General features: G+C 43.2%; 1 protein-coding gene across 2 annotated transcripts in view; it reads right to left on the minus strand.

Moving 5' to 3' along the window:
• Positions 1-5522: 5522 nt before the first annotated feature.
• LOC102277268 (putative adhesion G protein-coupled receptor E4P) overlaps positions 5523-26535 on the minus strand; it is a 37070-nt gene continuing 16057 nt past the window's right edge. The window contains exons 9-17 of one of the 2 annotated variants that reach the window (XM_005890731.2): positions 23339-23523; positions 22606-22773; positions 20382-20576; positions 17539-17774; positions 15859-15925; positions 15201-15292; positions 14174-14354; positions 10637-10732; positions 5523-6545 (exon numbers count right to left, since the gene is read on the minus strand). In XM_005890731.2, the coding sequence (XP_005890793.2) occupies positions 6435-6545; positions 10637-10732; positions 14174-14354; positions 15201-15292; positions 15859-15925; positions 17539-17774; positions 20382-20576; positions 22606-22773; positions 23339-23523 (1331 nt within the window). In that variant the 3' untranslated portion in view covers positions 5523-6434. The remainder of the gene's footprint in view (positions 6546-10636; positions 10733-14173; positions 14355-15200; positions 15293-15858; positions 15926-17538; positions 17775-20381; positions 20577-22605; positions 22774-23338; positions 23524-26535) is intronic. The other variant, XM_070373810.1, reaches the window with a different exon arrangement.

Genomic DNA, 26535 nt, shown 5'->3' on the forward strand with positions numbered 1-26535 from the left:
TTTTGGTAAGGCCTGGACCTTTAAGAGGGGTAAAGGGAGGAGTTTAGATCGGTCTTGATGAAGTTTGATTGTTAATTTGGTCAGAGTTTCTTTTAGGACTTGGTTGGCTCTCTCAACCTTATCAGAAGACCGGGAATGATAAGGAATGTGAAGCCTCCAAGGAACTAGAAGGGCTCATGCAATATTTTGGGTGATTTGGGATGTGAACTCGGGCCTGTTGTCAGACTGGAAGGAGGAAGGTATTCCAAACCTTGGGAGGATTTCAGTAAGAATAAGCTGAGCCACAGTAGGGGCTCATTTGTTAGTAGTCAGGAAAGCTTCAATCCATCCAGAAAATGTATCTACGAGGACTAGGAGAAATTTAACCCTTTTTACGGGTGGCATGTGGGTGAAATCTATCTGTCAGTCTTGTGCAGGAAGATGTCCACGAATTTGGTGGGTGGGGAAAGGAGGGAGTCAAATGTTAGGATTTGTCTACTGAGAAATGGCACAAGTTTGGGTCAGATTATTTAAATAAGTCACATCATCCTTAGTCAGTTTAATAAAGTTCTGAAGGAAAGCCTTAAGTACTTTTGCAGAGGGGTGGAAAAAGGAATGTAAATATGAAAGTAATGTGTGGGTGTTAGGTTCCCCAATTTGGGCGATAGTAAAGGCAGGACTAACAGAGGCGGCCTGTTGTTGAAATGGCAACCCACTCCAGTATTCTTGCCTGAAAAATCCCATGGACAGAGGAGTCTGGTGGGCTAGACTCCACAGGTAGCAAAGAGTCGCCACGACTGAGCGACTTCACTATAAAAGGAGATAGGACTGTATCGCTGATGTCTCTGGCAGTGTATTACAGCAGCTTATTTTGGGAGCTGAGCTGCATGGAGGAGTTCAGATATAAAAGAAGCATTGAGAATGGGTGTGTCTTTCTGAGAGAGGAATCTCTTTTCTCTCCAGATTATAATGTTAGAATGTAATATGTTATAGACGTATTTGGAGTCAGTGTAAATGTTTATCTTTTGGTCTTTGGCTAGGGTCAAAGCTTGTGTAAGAGCTATCAGTTCAGCCTGTTGTGAGGACGTGTGAGTTGGGAGTGTGGCTGACTTGATGAGGCTAGCGGGGATAACTTTGTCGGGCTGTCCCTGAACTATAGTGTATCAAGCCCCAAATGGGGCTTGTTTTTGGGCAGTGCCATCTATGAACCAGGATGGGACTTTGGAGTCAGTAAGGGGCTGATCAGTTATATGTTCAAAGGGATTAAGTGTCACATCTAAAGTCTGAACACAGTCATGAAATAGGTGTTCTGCTTCTGGATCTGATGTAGGGAGTAAGCTAGCAGGATTGAGAGGTTTACAAGGCATAAAAGAAAGGGATGGGCCAAGGAGGTGTGGGTGAGGATTTGTAGTTGAGCAGGGGGCAGAGAAAGGAAAGCCCGATGAGAGAGTAAATCTTTGAAGGAATGAGGTGAGCATACAGTTAGAGGAGCATTTCGGGTTAGTTTTTGGGCTTCAGGTATTAAGAGGGTGGTTGCAGCTAAGGCCTGGAGACAAGGTGGCCATCCGAGCGTGATGAGATCGAGTTGTTTAGATAAGTTGTTTAGATAAGCTAGGGGCCCCGTAAGTCTCCCCTTTTTTTGGCACAGAATCTCTAAGGCATGTCCTTGTCGAAAATGTACAAAAAGGAAGAAAGGCTTGGTGTAATCAGGTAAGTAAAGAGAAGGGGCCTGTAGTAAATGTTTGATAAGAGTCTGTATTGGGGTGTGGAGAGAGGTGGGGGCCAATAAGGGTTCATTCAAGTTATTTCGAGTAGCTTGGTAGAGAGGTTTTGTGTGGAGGGCAAAATTTGGGACCCATATTTGGAAGAAGTTTAATAGACCTAATAGAGAAAGAAGTTTTCTCTTGGTTTGGGGCCTGGGGGTCTGTGTCAAGGCTCGAAATCTCTGAGTTGGGATTATTTTGGATGTGGGAGTGAGAAGTAATCCCATGTGATCAGCAATGGTGGAAGTAATTCGTGCTTTGGAGAGTGAGACTCTGTAGCCACAGTCGCCTAGGGCATTTAATACTGTCGCAGTGTGGACCAGGCAGTTATGACGAGAGGAACAATAAATCATGTACATATTGGAGTCAGGTAGTAGAACCTAGGTCTAAAGTTTGTAGGTCTCTTTGGAGGGCTTGACCGAAAAAATGAGGGCTATCTCTAAACTCCCGTAAAACGGTCTAAGTTAACTGTTGAGACTGATATGTATCTGGATCTGTCTGCTGCTGCTAAGTTGCTTCAGTCGTCTCCAACTCTGTGCAACCCCATAGATGGCAGCCCACCAGGCTCCCCCATCCCTGGAGCTGTCTAGGTGAAGGCAAATAGGGGCTGTGAAGAGTGGTGTAGGGTATAGTAAAGAAATCATCTTTGAGGTCTAAAACCATGAAATAGAGTGTGTCAGGGGGAATACGTGAGAGAAGGGTGTAGGGTTAGTGACCACGGAGTGTACAGGTATTATGGCCTCATTGACCTTGTGAAGATCTTGGACTAGACACCATGAGTGGGGTCCCTTTTTGACTGCCAGTATAGGAGTATTATGAGGAGGACAGATAGGCTGCAAAAGGCTGGTTTTGAGCAGTCGGGAGATTATTGGTTTAAGTCCTTGTTGGGATTCTGTGATCAGGGTATATTGAGTTTGGGTTATTATTTGAGAGGGATTTTAAAGAAAGACCTGCATAGGGAATGGTGTCTGGCTACTGATGGGGCTTCGGTGCCCCAGACCTGAGGATCTATCGGGGAAAGGTCAGGGGGCAGGTTTTGGGAGTGAGGGTTGGCCAGGGGTTCAGGTGCCATTTGAATGCAAAGAAGTGATATGGGATCTAAAAATGGGAAGTTTTAGCTTAGCCAGAAGATCACATCCGATCACTGTCACTGGGCATTGAGGAACTATTATAAAAGAATGTGTTAGTGTTGTTTTGCCAAAGGAATAAAGGAGAGGAGGGGTTATTTTGGGATAGAAAGGGATGTCTGAGACCCATATGATGGCCACTTTTGAAGGTTGGAGAGGGCCCTTAAAGGAGGTTAAAAGTGAAAAGGCCACTCCAGTGTTAGAAATGAGACTTTGTGTCTGGCCACCATGCCAATTACCTGAAGCTTTGAGTCTATCTGTATGGGGCGGACTTGGGGTTTGGAGCTTGAGCTCCATCACTGGAATAACCCAGGCATGATTGGATCATCTCTCACCTAATTCGAGGAACCATGGTCTGGGATGCCAGGGCCTCCCTGAGTCTGGTTCCTGGCCCATTGTTGTTGGGCCTGGGGTGGACCCCAAGATTTGGTGGGTAGTGTCTGAGAACAATCTATTTTCCAGTGGACCCGTTGTTTGCAGGTGGGGCAGGGTTTGGTGGGTGAAGGAAATGGCAACCCACTCCAGTGTTCTTGCCTGGAGAACCCCAGGGACGGGGGAGCCTGGTGGGCTGCCGTCTATGGGGTCGCAAAGAGTCAGACACGACTGAAGCAACTTAGCAGCAGCAGCAACAGCAGCAGGGGTTTCGGCAGGACTTAGCCCAGTGTCCTGTTTGGTTACATCTGAAGCAGGGACCTGGAGAGTAGTTTCCTATGGGTGGGCTGAGGTTGATGGGCCAAAGGGGTTGATTTTTTCCCTTGGATAGCTGCAGCGAATAAAGCATATGTGGCCTTTTTTTTTTTTTTCTTTTTCTTTTTTTGCTTCTTCCTTCCTATTGTTGAAAACTTTAAAGGCTAATTTTAGGAGATCTCACTGAGGGGATTTAGGGCCCTTTTCTAACTGGCATAGTTTTCAGCGAATATTGGGGGCTAACTGGCTTATGAACTGGACATGTAGGTACAGAAGTCCGGCGGGGGTGGAAATATCTAGATTAGTGTATTTTTGGACTGCCTCAGTAAGCCATGAAAGAAAAAGGGCAGTATTTTTATCTTTTTCTTGAGTCACTTTCCTAATCTTATTGTAATTATTAACGTGAATGTGAGAGCTTTTTAGCATTGCTTCTAGTAAACAAATGATCATATGATGTAGGTACCAGATGTTGGCATTGCCTGCTTGATATGTCCACAGTGGTTCAGTTAAAGGGACTGCATCATCAATCACCAAATTTGTCCTATCTTGGTTATGGAGCTGATCAGCAGGAGTCCAGGCTGCCTGTCATATCCATTTCTTTCCATCAGGGGTTAAAGTGGCATTTAGGATGTAATAAAGATCATTTTAGGTTAAATGATATGCTTGTGTAAGGCGGAGGAATTTTTTTATGTATCTAGTAGGATTTTCTGAAAAGGATTCCAATTTTTCTTCAGTTTGGCTCATATCAGAAATTGAGAAAGGTGCATGAACCCGTGTAGGGCCCTCTGGTCCCACTGCCTCTCTGAGAGGAAATGTGTTTGCTTCGGGTCCTGGCCGATGGAGGGGGCTGGAAATCTCTTTGGGGGTTCTGGAGTCATCGCCTTCTGTTTCAGAGGAGGAAGGGCTAGAGGATGGGGTCTCGTCTCCGGAAGCTTTTTCTCCGGGGCGGTAGGAAGGAGGCTCATCTGCTGGGTCAAAATCGGGGGCTGAGGGTTTAGGGGGCCTTTTAGGGGCTTTAGATTTGGATTCTTTTGTAATGGACAGGGAGAGACAGCAGAGGAGGATTTGATGAACAGTCTTTGCAGAGAGAAGGATGGCTTCTAAGGTCTCAGAAGGCTTGAATATAGGGGTCCTTTGACCATTTGCCATTCCATTTGAGGAAGTTAGTGAGATCTGATAAAATATTGAAATCGAAAGTCCCGATCTCAGGCCAGGATTTTGATTGTCTAATTTTGATTGTCTAATTGGTATTGAGGCCAGATCTGTATACAGTTGTTTTAAGCAGTTAGCTTTGAGTTCAGTGAGTGAGTGGTCTGAGATTTTTGAGAACACAAGCTAGAGAGGAATCTTTTGGGACAGATTGGCCAGACCCCATAATTGAAAGGCAAGCAAAGGCTCTTATTGGGAGCTCGAGTTGTCACCCGTAGTCGCAATAGGAGTTACGAGAAGAGAGCTCTGTGTCGAGGTGGAGGGTCCCCCACCATCGCCTACAGAGTGGTCCTAGGCCGGGGGTCCCGGGATCGGAGAGAACTGGGTTCTAGGGAGCCTCTAGAACAGCGTCCGGATCTTACCTTAATTTAGGGGCCGGCTTGAGTGGAGTGTTGCATGTAAAGGGATCGAATGGCAAAAGGCCTCTGTCCTGGAGTTGGTCGGTCTTGTGGAAAAGAAAAGTGTAGAGAAAAGAGGAAGAGAGAGAGAGAGGCCAATATTCCTCGGGTTACATAGAAAACCAATAAAGCCCTTACACAGGACTTGTACCGCTCACGAAGGCATAGGGCGTCCTCTTGAGGAGGTCTTGAAAACCCCAGCGGGAAAGAGCTTGGCAGGCTTCCACGCTGCGAAGAGCTGGCCGTGGAGAAGGAGAAGGAACCGTCAACCTCCTGGGGTTTCGACACCAAAAATGTAGGGTAAGGGAGTTAAAGAAGGTGAGGTTCAGAAAAATAACGAGACCAGCACTCTACAGGGACAGATCACCTTTAATGAGGCGAGAAGGGGCAGCAGTCAGATTAGTGAGCTGCTGCACTTACCCAAGAAAACAGTAAGTATATATAGGCATGTACGTGGAAAGCTACTGTCTTAAGGGGGCCTGTTCTTCAAGGTTGTTCGGAGTAGTTATCTCTTAAACGGCTGGGGCAAGGAATTTTGGAGATCGGCCAGAGGCTGGACCGGCTGGGAGCTGGGCATAATCAACCTTAATGTCCATTTTTTCTTGGGGTGAGAGAGTTCTTTGTTTTGCATAGAATGGTGGGGAGGACCTGGAGGGGAACTTTAACGCCAGGCTATTTTGAGCCCTGTAACTTTCCTTCAGAGATGAAACTAAGAAAACAAAATTATATTTAATCAGAGAGTAGGGTAGGTTCAAAAAAGTCTTCAGGCAAAGAAAACGGAAAAGTGCTGGTGTTCTGACTGCAAACTTCTTCCTGAAGACAATTCACTCCTAAGTGGGACTGGTGGTGTCCCATTTTTGCATTGCCAAGCATGCAACCCTCTTTTCATATTAATTCATATGAGAATTATTGAATTATGCAGGTGTCCAGAGATGCAAAATCTTGGGGAGCATAAAATGCAGCGGAGAAGCCAGAGGAGAATCTGTAAGCTGGATCCAGATGTTAGTCAGTCATAGGCAAGTTGGTAATGTCTAGCAGAGGAAAATCCACTTATTTCTCTCATCATTAAAAAGGATTTCTTAACCATTTGATTGCGCCTGACACACAATACTGGATTCTGAATCTAAGAATTCCCCCAGGTGTCCCTTTCCTTCTATGGAGAGAGAAACCAAGATGAGGAAATCAGTTAGGACTCATTTTCACAGGTAAGGTCCACAGTGGCATTGGTCCCATCCATACATGACCACGAGGGGGCGCAGTCCACACGCAGCTCAGTTGTCTGTTTTGAGCCAAGAAACACTAACAAGTTGAGGCCCAGGCGGTGGCTGGATAGACGCAGAGTCTTTTTTGCAAAAGAATTCTGATGACTTCTCCAGTTTCTCCTATTTGGGGGAAACAATGTGGAGAAAAAGCTGAAGGGAAATGAACACCTCAGAAATTAACTAAAACTTTTAAGCGTGCTTGGAAGTGACAAGCTAGAATTGCCCTAAGGTTCAAAGCTCAGTAAATCCGAAGCTACTGCTGCTGCTGCTGCTAAGTCGCTTCAGTCATGTCCGACTCTGTGCGACCCCATAGACGGCAGCCCACCAGGCTCCCCCGTCCCTGGGATTCTCCAGGCAAGAACACTGGAGTGAGTTGGCATTTCCTTCTCCAAGGCACGAAAGTGAAAAGTGAAAGTGAAGTCACTCAGTTGTGTCCGAGTCTTAGCGACCCCGTGGACTGCAGCCCACCAGGCTCCTCCGTCCAAGGGATTTTCCAGGCAAGAGTACTGGAGTGGGGTGCTATTAATGTTGCCTGATGTATCAGTAAACAAAGGATGGTACAGCCACCTACAAAGGTGCACCCTGAGGGGACTCAGGATGAGAAAGAATGGGATATGGAGGTAAATAGCTAAGATGCTTATCAAAGGAATTATTTCAAAGAGCCTAGGCTCTCGTGGGTTTCCCAGGTGGTGCTAGTGGGAAAGAATCCATCTGCAAAGCAGGAGACTTAAGAGACTTGAGTCAGGAAGATCCTCTATTCCTGGGTGGGGAAGATCCAGGAGGGCATGGCAACCCACTCCAGTAGTCTTGACTGGAGAGCTTCAGTCCATAGGGTCGCATAGAGTGGGAACGACTGAAGGGACTTAGAGCAAACATGCAGACTCACATTTTCCTGTACATAGAAAAGCACTAAATTCCTTAAGATGTCCCTTAAGTTAATCTCCCTTAATTAACAGTAATCTTTTGCTGTTCTGACTACCTGATCTTTGTTGTAAAAACTCTTATATATCCTGACTCCTCCCTTGCCTGTTTGGAGCAGTCCCTCAGGGCTCTTCTTGAAGTCCTCGGAAGTATGACAAATAAAACATAATTCTCAACTTTTAGGTTGTGTATTTTTTTGGTTTTTTTACTCAACACCCCATAACACCATCTATGATGGGGTTTAAAAACTTAGTTTCTTCACAAACATTACATGTTGGGGGCTCAGAGGTAAAGAATCTGCCTGCAATGCAGGAAACCTGGGTTTAGCCCCCGGGTTAGGAAGTTTCACTGGAGAAAAGAATGGCAACCACTCAGGTATTCTTGCAGGGAGAATTCCATGGACAGAGGAGCTTGGTGAACTACGGTCCATGGAGTCACAAGTAGTCAGACATGACTGAGCAACTAACATACACTGTGTGCCAGGTAGCGTTTGAAGCACTTAACCTATAAGATATCATTTAATTCTCATGATGAGACAGATATTATCATTCCCATTTTACAGATGAAGAAACTGAGATTCAGAGATATCAAGTGGCTTGTGCAAGGTCACACAGCCTGGAGATGGTAGAATCTGGGATCTGAATCCAGACACTTGGGCTCTATATAAACCCAATAGTGATGGATCACTTAAACGCTACAGAGGATTAATGGAGGTTGCAAGCTTGGTTAGGTTGATTATGTACTACTTATTTATTTATTGGCAGCTCCACCACACAGCATGCGGGATCTTAGTTCCGGACCAGGTATCTAATCCATGCCCCCTGCAGTGGAAGCACAGAACCTAACCACTGGACAACCAGGAAAGTCTCTGATTATGTGCTTTTTAGAATGTAACACGTTGTCCAAAGATAGGGATTATGAGACTCTTGTGGGGGTCCAGTGGTTAAGACTTTGCCTTTCAATGCAGAGGGTGTGGGTTCAATCCTTGGCTGGGGAGTTAAGATCCCATATGCTTCAGGGCCAAAAAACCAAAATATAAAACAAGCAATATTGTAACACATTCAGTAAAGTCTAAAAATCTTGTTGTTGTTTAGTCGCTAAGTTGTGACTGACTCTTTGAGACTCCATGGATTGTAGCACGTCAGCCTCCTCTATCCATGGGATTTCCCAGGCAAGAATGTGGACTTTAAAAATAATCCACATTAAAAAAAATAAGGGATTATGATTATTATTCTGGACTCTTCTATATAGTTAGTTGAAATGTCACCTCCTCAGTTTTTCCCTAATCATTCATTCCAAAATAGTCTTTTCCTCATGACCTATCATTATATTCTAATTCTCTGCATACTCACTGTATGATATTTGTCCTGCCCCTAAAGGTGTTTTGGTCAATCTCTACTCTCTATAAATTTCATTGCTTTGGTCACTATTGTTTTCCTTCTGCCTAGGGCAATGCCTGGCTAGTGGAAATTGCTCACTGGATTTGAGAGTCTTAATTTCTTGTTTTGTTGCTATTGTTCAGTTGCTAAATCATGTCTGACTCTGCGATCTGGTGGATTGCAGCAGGCCAGGCTCCCCTGTTCTTTGCTATCTCCCAGAGTTTGCTCAAACTCATGTCCGTTGAGTCGGTGATACCATCTAGCCATCTCATCTGCTGCTGCTCCCTTCTCCTCCTGCCTTCAGTCTTTCCCAGCATTAGGGTCTTAGCATTAGGAATCTTAATTCCCTCATCAGAGACTGACTCCATGCCCTCAGCAGTGAAAGCAGAGAGCCCTAGTTACTGGACCACCAGAGGATTACCCAGGGGTCATTTTTTAAAAATTAGGTATATTCATCAAGTTTTTTGGCTTCCCTAGTGGCTCAGACAGTAAAGAATCTGCCTGCAATGAAGGAGACCCAGGTTGATCCCTGGGTCTGGAAGATCCCCTGGAGAAGGAAATGGTAACCCTCTCCAGTATTCTTGCCTGGAGAATTCCAGGGACAGAGGATCTTGCTGGGCTACAGTCCATGGGGTCACAAATAGCTGGACACAACTGAGGACTCAAGTGCCAGAGTCTTAGGGAGGTTCAATGTGCTGTGCGCTAAGTCACTTCAGTTGTATTCGACTTTGTGTGGCTCTATGAAGTGTACCCACCAGGCTCCTCCATCCATGGGGTTCTCTAGACAAGAATACTGGAGTGAGTTGCCAGGTCCTCCTACAGGAGATCTTCCCGACCCAAGGATTAAACCTGCATCTCTTATGTCTCCTGTATTGGCAGGCAGGTTCTTTACCACCAGAGCCACCTGGGAAGGGAGGTTCATTATGGCCACATTATTTAAAAATAAACTTCCCCAGAGCTTCCCTGGTGATTCAGTGGTAAAGAATCTAGCTGCAGTGTAGGAGATGCAGGTTTAATCGCTGTATGGGAAGATCCCCTGGAGGAGGATACAGCAACCCACTCCAGTATTCTTGCCTGAAAAATTCCATGGATGGAGGATCCTGGCAGGCTATAGTCCACTGGGTCACAAAGAGTTGGACACGACTAAGCCACTAAAGAACAACAAAACTCTTTCAGCCTGGTGCATTCCTGATTGCTTTCTAAATTTTTCCCCTTTTCATTTTCTTTTTAAAATTTTAATATAATTTTAAAGGTTAATTTCCATTTGAAGTTATTATAAAATATTGGGCATATTCCCTGTGTTGTACAATAGATCTCTGAGCCCATCTTATACCCAGTTGTTCGTACCCCCCATGTCCCCATCCCTGCAGCGCCTCTCCTCAAGTCCAGCCATGAGTTTGTCCTCTGTATCTGTGAGTCCTTTGCTCTATATTTTTTCTATAGCATATATCATTTTGTAGCACTCTGTATAATCTACTTTTGGTATTTACTGTCTGTCTACTCCCTATTGGAATATCAACTTTGTGAAGGCGAGGATTTCCCCCCAATATCTAAAACAGTGGCTGGCACAAACTAGGAACTCAGTTAATTTTTGTTAAAAGAATGTTGTTGAATACGTGTAACATTTCTGTTAAATATCATTGGGTATTTGTTAATGGACTGAAGAGGAAGAAAGAAAGGAAAGAAGGAAGAAAGATAGGAAAAGGGAAGAAAGGAAGTAAGGGAGAGGAAGAAAAAGGGAAAAAAGAGATTTTCTGGGTTTGGTCTCAAAACCCAGAAACTTCCACAGCTTAATGCAGGAATCTAATGTAATCTCTCTCTTTTTTTCAGATCAAACAACCAGGAAGTTCCGAGTAGCAGGAGATACTGAGTTCAGACAAGTACACGGCATTGCAGAAGAGCCCATCTTACCATTTTGGTCTGAGTAGCAGAGCGAAATACCTCAGAGCTTTCAGTTTCAACCCCTTTCCGCACCCCACTAAACCACTTCTTGAATTCCATCTGCACCTAAGGAATATAGAGGCTTGTGTTACATCCAAAGCTTGGTTTGGGAGAAAAGACCCTAAAACAGGAAATTAAAGGTGTGGATGCCAAGACATATTCTCTGCCACCCTTATACTGATTCTTGGTATAATATTGCCATATTCATGCTGATTCATTTAATTTAGACTGGATTTGCTTGGTTGTTAAAGAGGCATTTACTAAATGAAAGGCACCATAAGGATTCTATATAGGATGATAATAATGATGATGTTGGTGGTGAGGGTGATGGTGAAAATGATGATGATGTTGGTATGATGGTGGTGATGGTGATGGTGATGATATGATAGTAATAATGATGAAAAGGATTATGGTCGTGATGGTGATGATGACAAAGAAGGTAATGGTGATGTGATGATTACGAAGATGAAGGCCATTATTTATTGAACACTAGCAATGTTTAATGTACTTTATAGACAATGTATCAGTTAATACGTTAACCAATGCAATGTAACATTCAGAAGAAACAACAGAAGAAAGATTCTTCTCTTACCCCCAATTAAATGTGAAAAAATTGAGACTCTTGGAAGTAAATTGACTTGCCTAAGATCACATGGCCAGCATGCAAAACCTTGTCATTTTTACTCAGAGCCCTGACATAGACCGCCCACTGTGATTCCATGAATTGCCTTCCTTTAACCACATTAAAAAGAGGAGAGTGAAAAAGTTGGCTTAAAACTCAACATTCAGAAAACGAAGATCATGGCATCTGGTCCCATCACTTCATGGGAAATAGATGGGGAAACAGCGGAAACAGTGTCAGACTTTATTTTTTGGGGCTCCAAAATCACTGCAGATGGTGACTGCAGCCATGAAATTAAAAGACACTTACTCCTTGGAAGAAAAGTTATGACCAACCTAGATAGCATATTAAAAAGCAGAGACATTACTTTGCCAACAAAGGTTCATCTAGTCAAGGCTATGGTTTTTCCAGTGGTCATGTATGGATGTGAGAGTTGGACTGTCAAGAAAGCCAAGTGCTGAAGAATTGATGCTTTTGAAGGGTGGTGTTGGAGAAGACTCTTGAGAGTCCCTTGGACTGTAAGGAGATCCAACCAGTCCATTCTGAAGGAGATCAGCTCTGGGATTTCTTTGGAAGGAATGATGCTAAAGCTGAAACTCCAGTACTTTGGCCACCTTATGTGAAGAGTTGACTCATTGGAAAAGACTCTGATGCTGGGAGGGATTGGGGGCAGGAGGAGAAGGGGACAACAGAGGATGAGATGGCTGGATGGCATCACTGACTCGATGGACTTGAGTCTGAGTGAACTCTGGGAGTTGGTGATGGACAGGGAGGCCTGGTGTGCTGCGATTCATGGGGTCGAAAAGAGTCGGACACGACTGAGAGACTGAACTGAACTGAACTGAACTGAAGATCACATGGCCAGCATGCAAAATCTTGTCATTTTTACTCAGAGCCCTGACACAGACCACCCACTGTGATTCCATGAATTGCCTTCCTTTAACCACATTATCATATTTTTTAAAAGACATCTAAATTCTTAATACTCAACATTAACTCGCATTAAGTTCTATTTTACTTCTGTGTGTGAGGAGCACCAAGCATTAAGGCACTAAAAGATGAAAGAGAACTTTGTAAATTGTTAAGATGGTCTTTTCACCGCCAGCATCTTAATTGCTGATAGGTCTACTCAACAGCAAAGGGGAAAAAGCCAGGAAAGTTGTTTTCAATTTTTACCCTATAAAGAGTGAAATTATAATGATCCTCACTGAGAACATGTGTGCCACAAACTGCTAAGACATTTGTTTTATGTTATCTCGTTTAATTATCAATCTGGTGAGGCTGGTATTGCCATATTTGCAGATGAGAAAAACCAAGGCTCAGAGAGCGTAAGAAACCTTCCCAGAGTCACACAGCAACCCAATTAGTGGAAATACCAGGATTCTGGTCTTTCTGGGTTTGTGGTAATATAAAATTATGCCAATAAACCAGTGCTTTTCCATACAGTGCACCTGACTAGAAGGATTATTCATCCTCTCTCTGACAAACTCAGGTATGGCCATGGGATCTGCTTTGGCCAATGAAAGAGAGTTGAACTGTGCTTTGTCATAATCTCCTTTCCCTTTGCCATGAACACACTAATGTTCTACTAATAAATAAGGGCTGTCCCTTCAGCCTTCATCACAGAGTGAAGATGATACATATCAAACTGCAGCTATGTAGCATAAGCAAGAAATAAGCCTTTGTCATTGTAAGCCACTGAAATCAGAGGGGGATGAGCTAACTGTTACTACAGCAGAATCTCCCTTATCCAGACTGATATGTGTTCTGCTATGAATTAAAGTGTGTCCCCTGAAAATTCATGTATGAAAGCCCTAACTTTCCCAATGTGGTTATATCTGGAGGTATGACCTTGATGGAAGTGATTAAGGTTAAATGCAGTCATAAGTTCCCAGGTGGTGCTAGCGGTATAGAACCTGCCTGCCAATGCAGGAGACACAAGAGACACAGGTTCAATCCCTGGGTCAGGAAGATCCCCTGGAGGAGGGCATGGCAACCCACTCCAATTTTTGCCTGGAGAATCCCATGGACAGAAGAGCCTGGCGGGCTACAGACCATGAGGTCGCAGAGAGTCGGATACGACTGAACCAACTTAGCATGCATGAGGTCATAAGCACCGAGTCCCTGTTCAATAGGATTAACAACATCCTTATAAGAAGAGACCTGAAAACTCTCATTCTCACTCCCATGTGAAGACACTTTCAGAAAGTGGCCATCTACCAAGAAGAGAGTCCTCTTCAGAACCCAAACATACTGGCATCCTGATATTAGGCATCTGGTCTCCTGAGTTGTGAGACGATAAATTTCTATTGACCAGATCACTCTGTGATATTTTTTATGGCAGTCACCAGCAGACAAAGGCATGCAACTTTCATATACTTCTAAAATTATTCCAAAATAAAAAGTTTACTTAAAAAGAAGTTATTAATAACTAGACTAACAATCCTTTTTTTTTCCATATGGCAGGTCCAGATTGGAATGATGAATGGATGAGACTCAGAGCACATGATTTACCCAAGAAGCACCTAAACCCTCTTCCTAGAATCAAGGCAACTCCAAAATTATAAATATACAAGGTCAGAGAGAAGATCCCCTGGAGAAGGGAACGGCTACCCACTCCAGGGCTTCCCTGGTGGCTCAGATGGTAAAGAATCCGCCTGCAATGTGGGAAATCTGAGTTTGATCCCTGGGTTCGGAAGATCCCCTGGAGAAGGGAATGGCTACCTGCTCCAGTATTCTGGCCTGGAGAATCCCATGGACAGTAGTTGCCAAAAGTCAGTCACGACTAAGCGACTTTCACACGGTCAGAGAAGGGCGAGGATATGAACAACAATTCAACAAGACTTTCAGATTAAGCTGGTGAGACACAAAATGATTTGCCTTACCTGGCGATTAAGAAGACAGTGTACCACAAAAAGCAAAGTCCCCTGTAGAACATTGATGATGGTGAACATGTAGGCGATGATCGATCCAGTGGTCTTCCCAACTTCTTCAACCAAGAAAAAACCAAGACCCCAAGAACATCCCAGGATAAACAGCTGAGAGATGGCTTTAAATGTCATGACTCTGAAAAAGGAAAAAACAGTAATACCTCTCATTTATCACTACATAGTGTGCATGGCACTCAAGGCTTTCAGCACATTCTTTACCACTAGTGCCACCTGGGAAGCCCTCTCATGAATCACCTTAGTTAAACCTCATGAGTAGCTCATGTGGCAAAGTGTCTTCCTCGAACTCATACAACTTGAAGAAGGCAGAACCCAATTTGTTTTTTCTTTTGAAATTAAAAGTAGTTTTTAAAATTTATTTTTAGTAGGAGGATAATTGCTTTACAATAATTGTATTGGTTTCTGCCATACATCAACGTGAATTAGCCATAGGTATGCCCCTTCCATCTTCAACCTCCCTCAGACCTCCCACCTCATCCCACCCCTCTAGGTTGTCACAGGGCATCAGATTTGAGCTCCTTCCATCATATAGAAGATTCCCAGTGGCTATCTATTTTACATATGGTAATGTATCTGTTTCAATGCTACTTTCCCTATTCATCCCACTCTCTTCTTCCCCTGCTGTGTCCACAAGTCTATTTTCTGTGTCTGCGTCTCCATGAACCTAGACCCTTTTATACAGAGTGAAGTAAGTCAGAAAGAGAAAAACAAATATCTCATATTAATGCATACATGCAGTCTAAGAAGATAGTACTGATGAACCTTTCTGCACAGGAGCAATGGAAAACCTAACGTTTATGACCTCTGAGAATAATGCTTTTTTCTCACTCTTGAAAATTATTCCTCTGCAAAGTCTTTTACCTGGAAGTTTTATACCCTATTTTTGTATGGGTGGTCCCAGAAAATGTGGTCCTATAGGAAAAAAAAATCTATGGGTACCACTAATTCTGGTATGCATTCTTACCTGGTGTTCTGAATGGTGGAAACTTCTTTATTAAGGGAGGAAAGTTTGCTTCTCAAAATCCACAGAACTTGGAAGTAGAACACCAAGTTTATCTGTGGAAACAGAATGGAAAATTGACTTGGAACTGTCTTTTGAAGCTATGTCATGCAACCCAACTTGAGGTAGACCTAAGAATCTTTTCCCAAAAGATACAGACTTTATAAGGGTAGTGATATGCACACAGGCTCTGGTCTTTTATACAACACAGACTATAGAACCCATGCATCTGATGGTTGATTAGCATGACTATATAATTTATCATTCAAGCCAGGACACTTTAAAAGTGAAAGAATGCTATTCACATCTATACCAGGATGACGGATGTAACCAGGAATTTCTTGGCAAACAGGAAAATGTTCTATGCAGAGTGAATATTTTCTAAAGTTTTGTCAAATGAACAAATCCTGGATTTTTAAAAGACTTCCCAGCAGAGGGTTATGTTATATCAGAGGAACCAGGGAGCTGGGGGAAGCTGAAGAAAGACATCTGAAGACAATATTTCCAGCAAGAAGGGTTGATCACATTAGGCTGTATTTCCTTATCACATCTCATTTCCACTTTAACAGGTAAGAAACACACTCGGTGTTTCACCAGTAAATATCAATGGTTGGTCACCTACCAAGATAATGAGTGCTACTGGCCCCATGAAGCTCCAGATGAACCCTTTATCAAGTTTGAGCCAGCAGCTGTTGAGAGAAAGATAAGCATTAGCTGCTGATTTCTTAGGAGAAAGCAAAGGACTTGAATTCCGGCTACTGTAGCAATATCTGAGCAGTGTCCATACCTGTTTGGTTCAGATCTGAATATTAGGTGGAATTAAACATGGGTCCTCATCTCTTGCAAACTGCATGCTTTGAACCTCAGTTTCCCAAGTATAAAGTGGGGCCAACCAAAATGTTTTCAACACTTTTAAGTAACTACTGTGACTATATACCAAGTCTTGAAGTCAGATAGTATTATCAGTCCTCTGACTTTGCTTTTCTCCTTCAATATTGTGTTAGCTATTCTGGGTCATTTGCCACTCCCTATAAACATCAGAACCAGATTGTCAATATCCACAAAATAATTTTCTGGGATTTTGGTTGGGAATACATTCAATCTATAGATCAAGTAGGAAAAAACTGACTTATTGACAATATTGAGTCTTCCTGTCCATGAACATGGACTATCACTTCATTTATTTGAATTTATTTTGATTTCTTTTATCAAAGTTTCCATCATATAGATCTCATAGTAAAGATTAAATGAGATAATGTTCATGCATTTTTAATACATTTCCTGACAGAATTAAAGACCAATGATTGTAGCTAATAATGTATTCTAATACCATGTGAAAGTGAAAAGTGAAAGTCTTATCTGCATCTTTGCAACCCCATGGACTGTAGAGTCCATGGAATTCTTCAAGCCAGAATACTGGAGTGGGTAGCCATTCCCTTGTCCAGCAAATCTTCCTGACCCAGGAATTGAACCAAGGTCTCCTGCATTGCAGGTAGATTCTTTACCAGCTGAGCTACCAGGGAATCCCAATAAATGTATTCTAATAATGTACTGTGCTTAGTTGCTCAGTCATGACTGACTCCTGGCAACCCCATGGACTGTAGCCCACCCGGCTCCTCTGTCCATGAAATTCTCCAAGCAAGAATACTGCAGTGGGTTGCCATGCCCTCCTCCAGCGGATCTTCCCAACCCAGGGACTGAACCCAGGTCTCCCACATTGAAGGTGGATTCTAATAATAATGATTGCTAAAATAAGAGAGTAAAAGTAGTAATTTTCAGCTACAAAAACTATCAACACTAATAATCAAGCATATTTCATGTACCAAGCACTCTAATGTCCAATACTTTGTATTCTTTCATAGCTTATATTTGAAAAAATAGTATAATTTATCAATATAATTTATTCTGAAAAAGGACATGGCAATATGAAACTGGTAAAAGTAAGCAATTACCAATACTCAGTAGGCAGAAAATCTCCCATACTTGATTCTATTCCAAGGGTTACAACTATGGCCCATAGGCCAAATCTGGTCCTCTCTTTGTTTTTGTAAATAAAGTTTTATTTAAACACAATCACATCCATTAATTTACAAATTGTCTATAACACTACAGGGGCAATGTTGAGTAATTTCCAAAAAGACCATATGGCTTGCAAAACAATAATAGTTACCATCTGTTGTTTTTCTTTTTGTTGTTTTTTTTTTTTATAGGAAGTTTGCCAGCCCCTCCCTACCCCCACTGTTTCAGATTTTGTATTGGTAATGGACACCACTTCCACCATGAATGCACTCATCATGCTTACTGAGTATACGTTCCATAATTCTTGTGTCCTACTGTTGCTGATACAGCCACAATCAGAGCTGGGACCCCATAGCCTACAGGGTACATGAACCTCTTCTTGAATCTGCCTGCAGTGGTGTAGTTGGCCACCTTGAGGTTCCTGACAGTGAGGAAGAGGTGTAGCCCTTCGAGGAACATCCAGGTGAAGGCGGCCAAGTAGAGGTAATGCAGTACACCTGCGATGACCTTGCACAGCACCTGGGGGGAGAGTAGAGTTAGGAACATGGAGCTGATGTGGTCTGTACCTGATTATATCCTTGCCTGTGTGCATGCCAAGTCACTTCAGTCGTGTCCAACTCTTTGCAACCCCATGGACTGTAGCCCACCAGTCTCCCCTGTCCATGGGATTCTGCAGGCAAGAATACTGGAGTGGGTTGCCATGCCCTCCTCCAGGGGGTCTTCTCTGCCCAGGGATCAAACCTGCATCTCTTATGTCTCCTGCATTGGTTCTTTATCACTAGCACCACCTGGGAAGTCAAATTATATACTTAACACTTATTATTTCCTGCATGCTAGCCTGGAATTTCAATTCTTACACCTGTGCCATTTTGCTTAGGGGAAACACATCTTCTAGGGACTCTCACCAACCATTGAAATCTGCCTATCTTGTGCATGGGGCAAGCCAGAAGTGCCAAGAAATGAATGTCATGGGTGAAAAGTGAAAGTGTTAGTCACTCAGTCATGTCCAGCTCTTTGTGACCTCATTGACTGTAGCCTGCAAAGCTCCTCAGTCCATGGAATTCTCCAGGCAAGAATACTGGATTGGTAGCCATGTTCTTCTCCAGGAGATCTTTCCAACCCAAGGATTGAACCTGGGTCTGCTCTATTGCAGGCAGATTCTTTACAATCTGAGCCACTGTGGGAGCAGCACTCAAATCCATAATAGACAAGAGTTAGCAAATCAATACTCCATTGACTTTGGCATTTGGGGGGATGGGATGGTTAATTTTATGTTTCAGCTTGACTGGGCTAGGGCATGTCCAGACAACTGATAACACATTATTTCTGGGCATGCCTGTGAGGATGTTTCTGGAAGAGATTAGCATTGGAATCAATAAACTGAGTAACAAAGATGGCCCTCACCAATGAGGATTGGCATCATCCAATTTGTCAAGGGCATAAATAGAACAGAAAGTTGGAGAAAGGGAGAATTTGCTCTCTCTGCTTGAACTGGGACATCCATCTTCTCTAGCTCTCAGACATCAAAGGTCATGGTTCCAATTAATTTTATTTATGAAATGTATGGCAGAAACCAGCAAAGTCACATCCACCAAAATGCCAAGCCTCCATCCACCCTCAGTTTGTCACTAGGACTCGACTTACCAAACAGAGACTACATTTCCCAGCACTCCTTGCAGTTAGTTTGACCATGTGACTGGCTTCTAGCCAATGGGATTTGAGAGGTCCATATAAACCCCTCTCCTAGGACTCCACCACCCTCTTTCTCTTTCCACTTGGTCAAAATGGAAAGAATCTCAGGATGACCTTGGAAGCTGTGTATGCTATGAGAGAGCCTCCCATGGCCTGAGGTTGGAGTAGAGATACCCTTTACACCTGTTCACTCACCCTCTACTGACTCACAGGGGAAAATGAACTACTCTTGGGATAAACCACTGATATTTTATAGTTTATTTGTTGTAGTAGCTATTGTAACCCTAACTAACACCATCAGTCTGATTTAACAAAATGTTTGAGTGTCAGACTGATGGTGTTAGTTAGGGTTACAATAGCTACTGCAACAAATAAACTATAAAATATCAGTGGTTTATCCTAAGAGTAGTTCATTTTCCCCTGTGGGTCAGTAGAGCGATCCAAAAATCTACAAGCAATAAATGCTGGAGAGGGTGTGGAGAAAAGGGAACCCTCTTACACTGTTGGTGGGAATGCAAACTAGTACAGCCACTATGGAGAACAGTGTGGAGATTCCTTTAAAAACTGGAAATAGAACTGGCATATGACCCAGCAATCCCACTGCTGGGCATGCACACTGAAGAAACCAGAATTGAGAGGGACTCGTGTACCCCAATGTTCATTGCAGCACTATTTATAATAGCCAGGACATGGAAGCAACCTAGATGTCCATCAGCAGATGAATGGGTAAGAAAGCTGTGGTATGTATACACAATGGAGTATTACTCAGCCATTAAAAAGAATACATTTGAATCAGTTCTAATGAGGAGGATGAAACTGGAGCCTATTATACAGAGTGAAGTAAGCCAGAAAGAAAAACACCAATTCAGTATACTAACGCATATATATGGAATTTAGAAAGATGGTAACAATAACCCTGTATGCGAGACAGCAAAAGAGACAGATGTATAGAACAGTCTTCTAGACTCTGTGGGAGAGGGTGAGGGTGGGATGATTTGGGAGAATGGCATTGAAACATGTATATTATCATATGTGAAACAGATCGCCAGTCCAGGTTCGATACATTATTCAGGATGCTTGGGGCTGGTGCACTGGGATGACCCAGAGGGATGGGATGGGGAGGGAGGTGGGAGGGGGGTTCAGGATGGGAAACATGTGTACACCCGTGGCAGAGTCATGTCAATGTATGGCAAAACCAATACAATATTGTAATTACCCTCCAATTAAAATAAATAAATTTATACTTAAAAAATAAAATTAAAAAAAAGAAATTATGGGTCATGTTCAAAATTACACAGAGAGATAAAATGGGAATTCTTGCTTTTTACCCTACACAATCATTGGTGTTTATCATCATTCATCCCATCTTTCCTCCAAACTAAGTGGCTAGATTGGATTAGGACCATGAAATAAATAATATGTTAATTCTCCTACCTCAGGTTCAGTTTGATCAATCCCCACGAGGAAGAGGAGGTGGGCCAGAAAGAGGCAGATGGAGAGCTGCAGGTGGAGAGTAGTGCTGGTGTTCTGGATGGATCGACACAGGAGGAAGGTGAGGGCTGCCAGGAGGAGGCAGAGCAGGGAGAGGCTCAGCCCCACATAGGTGATCATGGTCAGCACAGGATCCTCCTAGAAGACACCAAAAGAGGAATATATTATTCCAGCTCTATAGGTATGTTCCTGATGGAGCATCGGATGGACTTTCCAGATCAGCTCCCAAAGAAATGACTTAATCTCTCTAAGACTTGGTGATTCCCTCTTCAAAATATGGGTAGTTATAGCATTTATCACACAGAGCTAGACCAGCATTGACAAATAGAAACAGATGAGCCATGTGCATAATTTTAAATTTTCTAGTAGCCATATTTTTGAAAATGTCAAAAGAAACAAGTCTAATTGATTTAATAGTACATGTTCAAAATACTGGGCTTCCCAGGTGGTGTTAGTGGTAAAGAACCTGCCTGCCAATTCAGGAGATGTAACAGGCAGGTTCAATCGCTGGGTCAGGAAGATCCCCTGGAGACAGGCATGGCAACCCACTCAAGTATTCCTGCCTGGAGAATCCCATGGTCAGAGGAGCCTGGTGGGCTATAGTTCACTGGCTACACTCACAAAGAATCGGACACGACTGAAGCAATTTAGCACTCATGTACACATGTTCAAAATACTATCAGTTCAACGTGTTGAATGTCATATAATTAATATAATGATATAACAAAAATATAATCAGTTCAAATTACATTCAGTGTAAAAGTTATTAATGAACTAGTTGGTCCTCTTTTCCCTCCATATTCAGTCTTTGAAACCCAGTATGTACTTAACACTTACCGAGCATCTCAATCAAATGCTATATTTTAAAGAGTGAAAGTAAAGCACCGTCCTACCAAAAAACAAAGTTGTATTTAGTGGAAAAATATTTTATACTATTTCTTAATTTCAATACATTCAAATGGAATAGAATTTTTTTCTTCAGTCATACTAGTCACATTTTAAGTGTGCAATAACCATATGTCTGATCCTATTGGACAAGACAGCAATCAAATATAATCTCATGAAGGCTGTTTTGTTCTCTGTAGTATCCACAATGCCTGGAATGGCATCAGACATATAGTAGTTTACTCAAATTCATGTTCATTGAGTTGGTTAGATAGCATCACTGGTTATAAATGGACATAAATTTGAGCAAACTCCAGGAGACAGTGGAGGACAGAGGAGCCTGACGTGCTGCAGTCCATGGGGTCTCAAACAGTCAGACACGACTTAGTGACTGAACAACAAGAAAGTTACTTATATATAAATCTGTTAAATGAACAAAATGAGGTTGTGCGTTTACGTAAGAAATATGGTGTTATCTTCCAGTCAATGACCAATAAATGGGAGTTTAAAATAAGTGGGGAAACAAGTTAGGTAAATTTCTTTAAATGCGAGTTATCTGAGGTATGGTTGGGACCTGGGAAGTTTAGGGGGCTGTGCTTTTACATGGGTGATGGTCAGTTGCCTTTGTTCTGGTGTGACTGGGCGATGGGGGTTAGGTCTATTTCTCGCAGAGTAACAGGTCTCCATGGATCTTTCCACCGTAGGGGCTGACAACCGACTTTTCAATGATTGAGGGCTTTCTCTGCTAGCTTGAGCACACTCTGCCCGTGCCCATGGACATGTCAAGAGAATGAATACTCCCTGGATGTTGTTGTTGTTCAGTCGCTAAGTCTCGTCTGACTCTTTGCAGCCCCATAGACTGCAGCACGCAAGGCTCTTCTGTCCTCTGCTATCTCCCAGAATTTGCTCAAATTCATATCCATTGAGTCAATGATGTAGCTTTCAACAAATGACTGAAGGGAGATGGTGTATAAATAACCCAGCTTTCTCGCCATTCATTTAGGATGACTCTGAGGTGTGTCTTCTACCCTGACTCCAAAAATCTCCCAGAGGGAAGTAACCCCAGTTACTCATAGTGGTACCTGGCATCTGGCTTCTCTGATTGGCTTCTGTCTCTTTCCCATTTCATTTCCCAGTCCCTTACTGATGCTTCCTGGAATTACCTCTCAAGTAATTCTGCTTGACACCTTATCTCAGAGTTGTTTTTTTTATTTTCCCTGAGACTCGGAGAGTCTTTCTGGACACAGTCAAGTTCACTGTAAGGGACCATAAATTGTTGTACCTTGGGAACAAGAGCCACGAGGACAGCAAAGCTGGAAAGGTGGGAGCACTTGCATTGGGTGTGAGAATCATTGCTGCCCAAATGAGCGCAACCCTCCGTCGACCAGCTGCCCCCATCCTTTGATCCTTTCCAGTAGACACAGAAATATTTTCTCCTCCCACCACCTGGCTGGAAAGAGAAGAGCATGAAAGTGGATTTCTTCTGGTTTTTATCATTTCAACTTTATAGGTTAAGTGAGGTGCACTGGGTTGGAAACTGGATTGGAAAAACTCTGAAACCCTTGTGGGGAAGTGTTGCATACCCCACTTTCACTGTGGGATTTGCTCTTCATTTATTCTGCCCATCTCTGGTTTTCCCTGGGACTGACTGTTATGCACTGCTTTCCCCAGGTTGTTGGTCATTGATAAGACCAATGAGAGAAATGGATGAGAGGGAGAAGAGGCAGCTCCGGTATTTCTTCTGTACTGCTTTTCTGCTGCCAACTGTCTCCATCTCCAATTGCCAATCTTCCTGTATACCTGCAGCCTTCACTGGGCAATGCTCATCCCCCCAGTGCTTTTTTTCCCCTATTGCCTTTTTATGCTTAAGTGTGATACCAGCTGTCCCACATTTGCCATCTCTGAGTGCCTCAACATTTGTTAGTTCTCTTAACTCTGAATGATCAGAGTTGAATTCAGTTTCCTGCCTGGACTGATAATTCACCTGTTCAAGGTAAAGCCTAGATTTTGCTCACCTGAGTATGTTGGAAGGTCAGGAACACAGGTTTAGATAGATCAACTTTTTCCTTCACACCAATGGAGCCACTTATCACTTGAGAGTTCAGGTTGACTTCCTTTATCCCTCTTCTATCACTGAAAAAGGATCCATTTAGAATATCCCCAAGAGATCGATAAGTGATAAGCGCCACTGCACTTGCATCTGAGAAAATGGAAGAAAAGTCACGTTTGCTAGGGTATCTAGAGGTTGGGGAATTGGTACATTAGTGTTCTGTGTGAGGGTTGTAAAGGGTTGTAAGGGTTATATAAAGTCATAATTGCACTTGGAAGTCTTTTCCATTGCCCAATCAATACATTACATGTGTCTTAGGGATTATTATTCTGTATATGTAATATATAGTCAAATGTATCACACATTATAAGGGATATAAGGCAATGGCACCCCACTCCTGTACTCTTGCCTGGAAAATCCCATGGATGGAGGAGCATGGTAGGCTGCAGTCCATGGGGTCACTAGGAGTCAGACATGACTGAGCGACTTCACATTCACTTTTCACTTTCATGCATTGGAGAAGGAAATGGCAACCCACTCCAGTGTTCTTGCCTGGAGAATCCCAGGGACGGGGGAGCCTGGTGGGCTGCCATCTCTGGGGTCGCACAGAGTCGGACACGACTGAAGCGACTTAGCAGCAGCATGTGCAAAATATTCTATCGATGTGTTGTAAAATATTTATATATGAACATTAGACATCAAAAGGAGAATCATAAGGCAAGATGTTTGTCTCCAGAAGGTAAAACTCAGGTGTGCGTGTGTGTGTGTGTTTGTGTGGGCACGCACATGTGCATGTGCCCGTTCAGTCATGTCCAACTCTCTGCGACCCCATGGACTGTAACCCGCCAGGCTCCCCTATCCATGGGATTCTCCAGGCAAGAATACTGGAGTGAGTTACCATTTCCTTCTCCAGGGGATCTTTCCGACCCAGGGATCAAACCCCCATCTCTTACATCTCCTGCACTGGCAGGCAGGTTCTTTACCCCTAGCACCACCTGAGAAGCCTGGAACTCATGTGGGATGAAGAAATCAAATGTTTCTGAATAGATGATGACTCCCTCATATTCATTCCTGTACACTGTTTATGGTGGCCAAGGGACGGAGGCAACCTAGATATCCATCAACAAAGGAATGGATGGAGAAAATGTGGTATGTCTGTACAATGGAATACTACTCATTTATAAAATGAAATAAAGTTGGGACACAGACGGACCTAGAGACTGTCATACAGAGTGAACTGAGCCAGAAAGAGAAAAACAAATATATATTAACACGCATATGTGGAATCTAGAGAAATGGTACAGATGATCTTATTCGCCAAAGAGACAGAGACACAGACCTAAATAACAAATGTATGGACACCAAGGGGGGACGTGGGGCGCTGGATGAACAGGGAGATTGGGATTGACATATATCACTGCTGATGTGTGTGTGCTCAGTTGCTCAGTCTTGGCCAACTCTTTGCACCCCTATGAACTGTAGCCCACCAGGCCCCTCTGTCCATGGAATTTTCCTGGCAAGAACACTGGAGTGGGTTTCCATTTCCTACTCCAGGGTATCTTCCCAACCCAGGGACTGAACCACACCTCTTGTATCTCCTGCACTGGCGGGTGCATTCTTAACCACTGCAGCACCTGGGAAGCCCTGTACAGTATCAACACTATGTATAAAGTGCATAACTAATGGGAACCTACTGTATAGCCAGGGAACTCTGCTCAATGCTCTGTGCTGAGCTACATGGGGAGGAAATCCAAAAAAGAGGGGATATGTGTATACACATGACTGAGTCACTCTGCTGGATAGTAGAAACTAACACAACATTATAAAGCAACTATACTCCAACAAAAATTAATTTAAAAAGTATTCCAAATAATTCCCATCTTCCACCTCAAGCTGACTCCTGGGTATCTAATTTAATGGAAAAGTATCGTGACGGCCCATTCTGTTCAATTTATCCTCTCACCCTTCCCTCACTCCCTCCTCCTACCTCTCTCGCTCAGCCTCTCTCTCTCTTTTTCTCTTTCTCTCTCTCTGTCTCCCTCCCACCCTCTTCCCTTTCCCTTTTCATGCTAGAAGAATTTAAGTCATAGAAGTTGAATGCACAGTATGACACGGTTTCCTAAACTGCAATCATTCACGTGCCACCATGCCAGTTTTACCCCAAACCACTTACCACCTATATCACTCGATCTAAAAAAACCAACTGGTCTTCTCTGGTGGTCCAGTGGATAAGAATCACTGCCAATGCAGAGGAAATGGATTTGATCCCTGGTCCTCGAAGATTCCACATGCCGCAGAGCAAGTAAGTCACAGCTACTGAGCCTGTGCTCTAGAGCCTGTGAATCACAAGTACTGAAGCCCATGCATCCCGTGGAGGCTGGATGCATGAGAAAGCTGCCACAATGAGAAATACTGAGCACTGCAACTCAGAGAAAGCCCGCAAGCAGAAACAGAGACCCAGCACAACCGAAAATCAATTAAAAAATAGATTTTAAAAAGGAGTGAATGGTTGAAAAAATAATAAAAATCAACTCAGTTTTATATGTTTTCCCCTCTCCCTCCTCTCTTCTACAGCTCACAGTAAACAGTGAAGATTAACCAGTAGCCAGGAATTTTACAGAGGAGTCATAGGAACAAGTATTTCACTCTCTCAAGGTAACTGGGTCTTTCTCTTTGAAATACTTTTCATGCATGCATTCATTCATTCATTTGTCACATGTTTACTGAGCATCTACTGTGTACTGGACAGTGTTCCAGGCATCACAACACAACAGGGAACAAAATGGGCAGAGTCCCTGCCATCAGGGAGATGATGTCGTGGGAGAGATAGACAACAAACAAATAAATAAATTAGAAAGGGTCGCATAGTGTGGATGTGATGCAGAGACTTAAATAAAATGACAGAATAAAGCAAGGGTGTCAAATTATGGCCTGGGGGTCAAATCCAGCCTACGACCTGTTTTTGTAAATAAAGTTTTATTGGCACACAGCCATGTCCCTTCATTTACATATCACCAATGGCTGCTTTCACACTACAATGTCAAGAGTTGAGCAGATAAAACAAAAACCATCTGGCCCCAAAACCAGAAATATTTGTCCTCTTGTGTTCTTACAGAAAAAGTTTGCCAACTCTTGCCTGAAAAGTCCCATGGACTGAGGAGC

The sequence above is a fragment of the Bos mutus genome, chromosome 7, assembly GCF_027580195.1.
Source record: "Bos mutus isolate GX-2022 chromosome 7, NWIPB_WYAK_1.1, whole genome shotgun sequence".
NCBI classification, from domain to species: Eukaryota; Metazoa; Chordata; class Mammalia; order Artiodactyla; family Bovidae; genus Bos; species Bos mutus.